We start from the raw sequence: 8,065 nt of genomic DNA, 5'->3' as shown, positions 1-8,065 counted from the left end.
CCTCATATGCTAATGACTGATCGCACTCTGAAGCTCTTTTGCAGGCCCCTCGCTTCGAAGCCACTCTGCTCCTCAATTTTTTATTCGGCCGATCGGGGCCTCGCGTGAAGTATCTGGTTCACATGTCGATCCTGGGCCCATCTTAGTTATTCCACCTATAGCATATGCGGTGAGCAAGGATCTCGGTTTCAATACCTGGCCGATTTCGGTGGGGACGGGCCCGAAGAGACTGGCTTGCCGTGTCGAGTCACATGCAGCGTCGGGAGGCCAGACCGGCGATGTTCCGGATCAGTGAAGCTCGGTACCGCGACCTGCGGTACGAAAATAGCCAGACTCATCCTTTCCGGCGCTCCTGCTCCCAGCGAACGCATGCCGGCGTCACTGAAAATCGGCCGACCTCGGAGAAGCTCGCTCCCGACTTCCCCTATTGAAGAAGAACTTCTGCAGACAGCGCAGTAGTGGCAGGGGCTCCCTGAGAACTTCGTACGTAGGCGGCGCTCAGGGCCCTCAGTTGCCCGGGACGGAGCTAGGCTACCTGCTCATACGAGTGTTTGTTTCCTCTGCTCTGGGTTCTGTAAGATAGTCACTTTCACACTGTTGGTTCTTAGTTCGTTGCGTCCGCTGATTTTGCACCTGTGCAGCGGCTGAGCTTGGCCTTGTTTTTATTTCGGAGTCACGGGGGCACGCGCACAGTGTTTCTGTCGCTCAGTTAGGTCTTGCTGTCAAGGCCGTGGCCCTCGCAATCGCGCTAGCAGGCGGAGGGGGCAGATGAGTAGGAATTTTCGGGCGCCGTTCAGCGGTTGCTCTTAGCCAGCTGTCCGCTAGCAAGGGCGTCTGGCTATGCGGACACACGGCCTCGCTTACACAGTGTAAGAACCGACGATTGCTCGACTGTATAGAGAAGTCGTGGGCGGAGTGGGCCGTAAACGGTGCCCGGCATCAGTCTACAAGGCAGAACCAAGCTACGGCCCGGCTGCCTACCTTTGCATCTAACGCTTCTAACGGAACTACAGTCCCGCATGCATTCATCCTCGGGGAGCCTAGTTTTCCTTCCTAACGGCGAAGCAATTCACGCGGGGAAGAGTGACCACAGAGGTACGGTAGAAGCCGCCACACGTACACCTGGGAGGCAGCCCGCACAAAAGAACTGTTGCAGGGCAGTCACTATACTCACGTCCGGAGCCTGTCTGACTCTGTTCTTTCGACCCGGGCTCCAGCCGGCGCGTGCACGCCCCAGAGACAGGCGTGCAGACACTGCAGACCCACGCAGCAGACCGACACCGTTTAAATGGTGGTTTCTGCGGAGGTACGATGTGCTTGTTGACAGAAAACGCCAGTTCCCCCGGGCGCTAGCCGTTTGCGTGACTACATCTGGGTTCGCTTTCTGGTCGGTTCTTTGAGTCCGCCTGGGTGTCGCATTGCCCTCGGCGGCCGCAGAAGCTGTTGATCTGTGCGTGCCCTATCCCTTTTCTTTCGGAGCCCCAGCCCTGCATCTTCCAATGACGGCAGTTGAACTCTCTTGCTTCATGGTGTAAAAGCAACTGCATTTCGTTCTCAGGATCGCATCAGGCAGTAGTCACGTCTGGCTCGCGACAACGCCAGGCTTCACTGGCCCCTTAGGCACCATCAGTACCGAATTCTCGTTTGCAGCTGAGAGGGTGCGGACGGTCTTCAGTGCACCAGTGTCTGCTCCCTGCAGTAGGTATGGTGCAGACTGTGTCCTGCCGGGCCCACGCTTCTCATTTGCCGGCGGTCCGGCCGTTGTTCTCCCAAGGTCAAGGGGCTAGTGGGTTACCCAAGGACCCGGGCGGTGCTAGGGGAGTACTTTTGTCGGGAGGCGGAGGTACAATACACGGATAGTTGGATCTCGGGAAACGGTGGCGATTCCATACGTGACTTCTGTGCCTGACTAGCGCTCCAAACACACGTATGTTCAGGGTACGTCCCAAGGTTCACGTGAAGAGTAGAGGAGTCTGCTCTGTAGCGCCGCCCCTTCACCGGTTCGTGGAGAGGGTGATTACCCGTTGAACGTCAGTGTCGATTCTCTGTCCACGGAGATACCAGGGCAAGGCTTGATTTGTGGCACTTTTTCATAACTACACCAGTCTTGTAATCAAGTTGCATCATCGCAGCAGTGCTGCAGTGTCACAGCAGCTTTCTTAGCGGTCGCAGGGAACTCGGACACGCGAGCTTCGCAATGCCAGGTTTATCTGATCAAGACGCCGATGCAGCAAGCAGTCTACCGACGGACCGACAGGCTAGCCTCTCGCAACAGGATGGCACTAGCCACCGTGACCGGCCAAGAGGACGGGGGTGTTCGCCACTCTGCGCCCTGTTATCTTCTTCACCTACTACATCTGTCTGCAAGTCGTTGACGGAAAGCGCACCGGCCGTCGTGGGCCGGCTCTCTGAACAACATCTGCTCGCTCTCGCTGCGAGCACAACTGAAAAAGATGGGGAGAGCGAGCGTACTGAGGTATATGAGCACAAGGCAGACGAGAGTAACGTCTGTGCTCGTGCCCATATCTTCTGCAAGGAGTGGGAAAGGGACGAGGAGTGCCTGCAGAAGGAAAGAGACCAACACAGGTGTCAAGCTAAGAATAGCGAACGCTCTCAACTTCCGCCCTCGTCGGACGGCAGCCACCCACACTATGGGCAGTCGTCGCAGCATTTAGAGAGGCATGAAAAAGAGCAGGAACCAGTGATACAGAATGATATGTGTGCACATCATGGAGATCTCTGTAAGGGGACTGAAAGCCGTTCCCCGGCTGCGGAAAGAGGGCAACCTTCTGTTGAGCCGGATGCCCCCGTAGTAACGATTGATAGAGGCACGCGGCCATCTAAGGAAGCGGCTTCCCATACCCGCAGCCCAAGTTCTTCGGATCCTACCCCTAATAACGGGGACGGTCAAGAAGAGCTACCGTGGGTTCCTCGATCTGGAGACCTAGTAGAGCTTCGACCTTGTGAGGGAGGGCGAGACTGTCCTCTTCTCTGGAAAGGAGAGGTCATTTGTGTTTACGAGGACTCTGGACGTGGTCCGCTAGTTGATTTGTTGCGGTTCACCAAAAAGGGTGTAGCCTACAGGAACCCCTACGCCGGCCTGCTAAAGTGAGCTTTCCACAGCAAGTAGGCGTCGAACGCGGACAAAAAGCTTGCAGCACTCGTTCCTCAAGGTTGCAGTGTATCGCGGCCCGCCTGTATACCACTGGGCAGCTGTACGCCTCCTCCGGGATCCTGCAAGCTCTGTTGACGGCCCGCAACCCACTTGAGCTCACCTGGCAGCTTCCTGTGCAGGGACAACGGGGAAACACTTTTCTCTGGATGTGCGTGGTCGTGCTACGGAAGCTTCGACCCCGTTAGCCATTCGTTCTGCGACTGACCAGTAGTTACTCTAGGCTTGTTCCGTTATCTGCCTTCCTTATTCTGTTCTCCCTCCGTTCGCTACCGCAATCTTCAAGGAGTCGTACCCGGCAGTTGCTCCGCTGGACGCGCGCCTCAAGTCTTTCCCGGCACCGCCACCTATCTGAGGAGCCTGTGCACAGAATGACCGACGAGAATACGGTACGGCAGAGCTGAGTCTCCGCGTGCGTATCAGGGCTGTCGACGTCAATTCGCTTCGCCTGGTCCAGCGTGCCGAGGATCGATTTGAGAGCACAAGGGGAAGAACTGACAATTTTTCCGGAGGTGTTGTAGGTTTTTCTCTGCATCCGCCGAAGTTCACTGCTGGCGTCGATCCCGACCTGGGTGCTCTTTGCTTCTTTTGGGTAAGTGTGAGGTCGGTCCCAGTCACGCCCCTCAGTCTGCACACGGGCGAATCAGGGCAGCGCTTCTTGTGTGTGGCGCCCCAACTTTTGCGGGTCGGGCCCCCTCTTGCCTGGTGCGGGAGTTGGGAACACGGGCACTCTTGCTCCCAACTCCTGCTGTCATAATAACGTTCGCGGCCTCCGCTGGTGAGCTCTTGCACAGGATCTAGAGACGACAGGACTGGACACGGCGACGGATGAGATCACGGAAATTGGCTGTGTGGCTCGGCTGTTCCGCGATGGGCGCTGGCAAGATGTAACAGGTCCCAAGGAAAGCGAGGGTTTCGCGGTCTACGTACACACAAACCGTGATATTCCCCCTGAGGTCCAAGCACTTACGAGGATTACAAAACAACTGCTCCGCGAAGAAGGTACGTCGACCGCTGGGTGGTTTTTCCTGACAGCTGGCTTGGGGGGGGTACCGGACTTTTGATCCGGTGGGCGACGCGGCCTGTGCCGTTTCCCGGCCTCCTTCACTGCCGGTATGATGGTCGTGCCGCGGAAGGAACAATCGCTCGACTAGAAGAAAGGTACTGCACGCCTCCTGAGTCCTGAAGAGGACGCTGCATGTGTTCACTTTTTCAGGAATGCGGCTTCAGCTCCGACTCGACCACGTGACTTACTGCGTAAAATATACTAAGTCCACTGTCTGGATTATCGCCATGTTAGAGGACTCAGCGTAGCGTGCTGCCAGTAGCTAAGGTTACCTGTACCACTCGACTGTGTAGCACTTCTAAGGTGGGGCACCAGTTGCAGCGATGTTCCCCCGTCTTCAGAAGCTGCTGCAATTGAATGCGGCGACCAATTGCGCGACCTTCCGGCGTTGCAAGCTAGCTTTGCGTGTGCGAAAGTAGAGGTAGCCCGTGTCGGTCCAGGTCGTTTCGGGACCACCGAGTGCCGAACACTTTGGAAGTCTGCTGTTTGTAGGCATTCCATTTAGTTCGGCTCTGGTTAAGTGGTTCACGTGGATCCGGGAGATGGCGGACCTGTATCCGACAGTCCCGATCTGGTTCGCTGCACACAACGGCAGTAAGTTTGATATCAAGATTTTACTCCGGCAAGAGCAGAGACATGGGTCGAAACCCGGTACCTTTTTCCAAAGCGTCAACTGCAGTTTTGTCGTAGACACGCTAACGCTGTCGCGAGCATTGCCTTGGCCCTCCTCGAGCGAACAATCGCACAGTCTGGGGGCTCTTTACAGCCAGCTCACCGGGAGAACGCACACGGGACAACACAGTGCACTAGGGGACAGCAGAGCACTGGCGGAGGTCGTGGGCCACCAGCCCTTTTTGAGAGCATGGCAGACAACAAACATTGGAGTATCTTTACAGGAGGCGCTTGCGAATTTTATATGAGTGGCATCTTGCTGCAAATAGGGCTCGGTCCTTGACTGCACTGGCGCAGCAAAATTCGCTACCGCGTGACGATAGAGCCCGCCTGTGGCCGGCTTCGTGGCGCAGGTGAAAGAGTTTTGTCTGTCCTGTGACACAGTGTGTACGTAGTTAGCTCGAGTGAGCTCCAGGCTCTCGACCCCGTATACCCAGGACTGCGGACTTAGGGGCAGCTGTACCGTTGGACAACCTTCGGACTAGCACGATCGCTCCGAAGAGCTGAGACTCAGGCGCTCCGTAAACGCGGAGCCGCTACTCCGGCGGCCGTGGGACTTCGAAGAATTTTTTGCACGATTTCATGTGCTGAAAGCTTTCGTGGGCATGGCTTGCCACTACCGACAGGGCGCTCGTGGCTGAGCGAACGCCCGGGTCCGATGCCGTCCCGTCTGCGCAGGCGCGCCGACGCGTGGCCCGGCGCACTAGTGGGCCCCAGATCAGAAAAGGAGAGATGGGTTTAGTTCCGCCACCACGCCGTGCTCGTGTATTCAGATAACCAGGCAATGTTAGCTTTTCGGACACCGCACTTACTCCGACAATAGGTTGACTGCCAGTGGAGTTTACGCGGGACAGAGGCGATGCGGAGGGAGGGAGCTCAGACGAGTCACTCCAAAAGGCTGCATCTTCGAAGCACTTTTTCTAGGCACCTGAACCCCATGAGCACCGGCTGGGGAAGGAGCGATCCGATCCAAAGCGGTGGCTGCCGCCTCCTAGCGCAACACGACCAATCGCCTAGGTAAAAGCTGCGCGTCGAACTGGGAAGAAGCCGCCTCATACATCCTTAGGCACGGGGGTACCACGTTCTTTCCGACCAACAGCCAAACAGCTGCAGGTCGTCGCCTCTAGGCAGTCGTGTACAAGAGGCGTGGTCGCGTATGGCAGAGCGCCCCCCCTAGCCTGTCTTGGGCCTTCTTTAAAAAACAGGCTGCGATCTCATTCAGACCAAGGTCTGCCGCCAGTAAGCAAAATTCACTGCACACAGAACAATGACGTTTAGGCGTCTAATACACCACGAGGCTGGCACAGCATCAGCCTGGCCACCAGCGGCTGTTCCGATCCGAAACAATGTAGCCCAGGCGTCGAAGCGGGGCACTCACGGTGATAGGATTTATACCCGTGAAGGTAAAAGAACTTTTCTTTTCACGGTTATATGAGCTTTTTTCAAGGGAAGACTCTCAAGCATATAACACTTGGGAATTCCCACGGCGCGCAGAAGCACGGTGTGGAAAGTTGGTGTGTTCAGTGACAAAAGTAGGCTGGAGCAACTGCAAACTTCTTTCGAAGCTGTTGCAGAAGCACGACTGAGTCCAGCGCTCAGCGTAGTATCTCATGGTCGTTCAGAGGAGGGCACAGTTCCTATTTCTGGAACTTCAAAGTGGTCACGCGTCCACCGGGGGCCATATGTCGCTTAGTTTCCGTATTCTCTCGTAATCGGCAAATCGCTGGAGCTTGATGTACTCCGCCAGAAGAAAAGTCTTGTCCTCCTCCCACGCGGCTTGAATTGCTTTTCTGAAAGAATCCAGTAACAAGAGGCATATGAACTGAGACAAACGGGTGCTGCACTGCGTCTGAAAGATCTCGGCCTGTAGGTACTGACCCGGTTTATGAAGCTGGAGCAAAACGGCCGGCTAGTTTTTCCGTCATGCCACTGACGGCTACCCTTGGCAGCGCCTGCTCCCGAAGGTGATACCAAAAGCCCACAAAGAAGCAGACACTAGCAATACAAAGGGTACTGCGTGAAATTCTCCACGAAATCATATGGCGCACGAATTTGAAACTGGCGCAAAAAAACTCGTGATCTCTCTCGGCATACGCCTGAGTTTGTTCTACCCTTCTTCACGGTTGGTTGGTGACACAAAACAATTGATGCTGTCGTCAACCACGCCTCTCAAAGCGCTTCATCATACAGGAGGCTTTACCTGTTCTTGGCTCGTCGACCCTGTATCGCCTTGACGAGATCCCGGACTGCATGCAGGGGTGCCCGACACCCGGCCAGGGCCGCTTCAGGGCGAACTATCAGCTGGTCACGAAACAGGCTTAGCTTCGCAAACAAGCGGCCCTGCAGGAAAGCGCAAGCTATCACAGGATATAGTGCAGGGTGCGTGTCGGGCAGTCGAATCTCGGAGGCCGGAAGCGGAATGTCAAGAGGAGTGTACTTGAGCTTTTGCCATCCAACAACTTCATCACGACCGGAATCGTACCTGTAATTGGCAGGTTCAAGACAGGAACTCCGCAAGGATAAAGGATTCTGCAACACACGAGGTCTACTTGTAACACCCTGCGCAGTCATGCAACCCGAGCTACGCCTTGGAGCTTTCACCAGCGACAAGAAGAAACTTTTCCTTCTGCGTCCCCGCAGCGTTCGGGCCGCACGTTTTAAACATCACAAACCGAAACTGAACGAACACGTGTACACGACGTCCCTGCATTCAACACCAGAGAGGGACACCCTGCAGGTACTCGAGAGGCGTTCGCGTGCGTAGTGACGGCTGCCAGGCGACTTCTGTTGATAATCACACCGGGCTAGACTAAAGCAGACCGCCGCCGCGCAGGAAGTTCTGTCAGAAACCCCGTGACCCCGGACTGCATCGGGCATAACCGATCCGAAGACACGCCATGGAGGGGGCCGTCGACCGTCGCTGAATAGGTATGTGGAAGCCACTATCACATCTTTGAAGGCGAATGCACGGGCCCGGGGAAAGTGATGACGCAATTTTCGATCCAGCATGGAGACAGGTCAGTGCGGAAGTCATCGGAACTGTTCACAAGCTGAGAGCAAACGACAGTGCCCGGTGCGAGAGCCGTAGGACGGCGGCGTGTAGCGGAAGTCATGCCGGATGCCCATACGAACCTTCCCGCCACTGGAGCGGGAGA

General features: G+C 56.1%; 3 protein-coding genes across 3 annotated transcripts; 1 reads left to right on the top strand and 2 right to left on the bottom strand.

Moving 5' to 3' along the window:
- Positions 1–1,087: 1,087 nt before the first annotated feature.
- Positions 1,088–4,271, top strand: CSUI_009287 (exonuclease). The gene is made up of 3 exons (XM_068069403.1): positions 1,088–3,108; positions 3,596–3,764; positions 3,967–4,271. The coding sequence occupies exons 1-3, from the start codon at positions 2,198–2,200 to the stop codon at positions 4,234–4,236; spliced, it is 1,350 nt and encodes a 449-aa protein (XP_067918621.1). The 5' UTR covers positions 1,088–2,197; the 3' UTR covers positions 4,237–4,271.
- On the bottom strand, positions 3,169–3,967 carry CSUI_009288 (uncharacterized protein; the record flags this gene model as incomplete). Its single annotated transcript, XM_068069404.1, has 2 exons — positions 3,169–3,286; positions 3,468–3,967. Coding segments are annotated over 2 exons (618 nt in total), but the record flags the coding sequence as incomplete, so codon positions are not given.
- Positions 4,272–6,239: 1,968 nt separating the features above from the next.
- Positions 6,240–7,439, bottom strand: CSUI_009286 (helicase associated domain protein; the record flags this gene model as incomplete). The annotated part of the gene is made up of 2 exons (XM_068069402.1): positions 6,240–6,700; positions 7,111–7,439. Coding segments are annotated over 2 exons (459 nt in total), but the record flags the coding sequence as incomplete, so codon positions are not given.
- Between the last annotated feature and the right edge of the window lie 626 nt (positions 7,440–8,065).

Source organism: Cystoisospora suis (genome assembly GCF_002600585.1).
Source record: "Cystoisospora suis strain Wien I chromosome Unknown contig_5509, whole genome shotgun sequence".
NCBI classification, from domain to species: Eukaryota; Apicomplexa; class Conoidasida; order Eucoccidiorida; family Sarcocystidae; genus Cystoisospora; species Cystoisospora suis.
This window is presented reverse-complemented; position numbering and strand designations above follow the sequence as displayed.

Excerpts from the sequence above, each read along its gene's own strand:
- CSUI_009287 (XM_068069403.1), top strand. The coding sequence starts at position 2,198 with ATGCCAGGTTTATCTGATCAAGACGCCGATGCAGCAAGCAGTCTACCG. Across the intron at positions 3,109-3,595 it reads CCCTACGCCGGCCTGCTAAA|GGCTGTCGACGTCAATTCGC; the intron begins GTGAGCTTTCCA and ends CGTGCGTATCAG. Across the intron at positions 3,765-3,966 it reads GTGCTCTTTGCTTCTTTTGG|GATCTAGAGACGACAGGACT; the intron begins GTAAGTGTGAGG and ends GCTCTTGCACAG.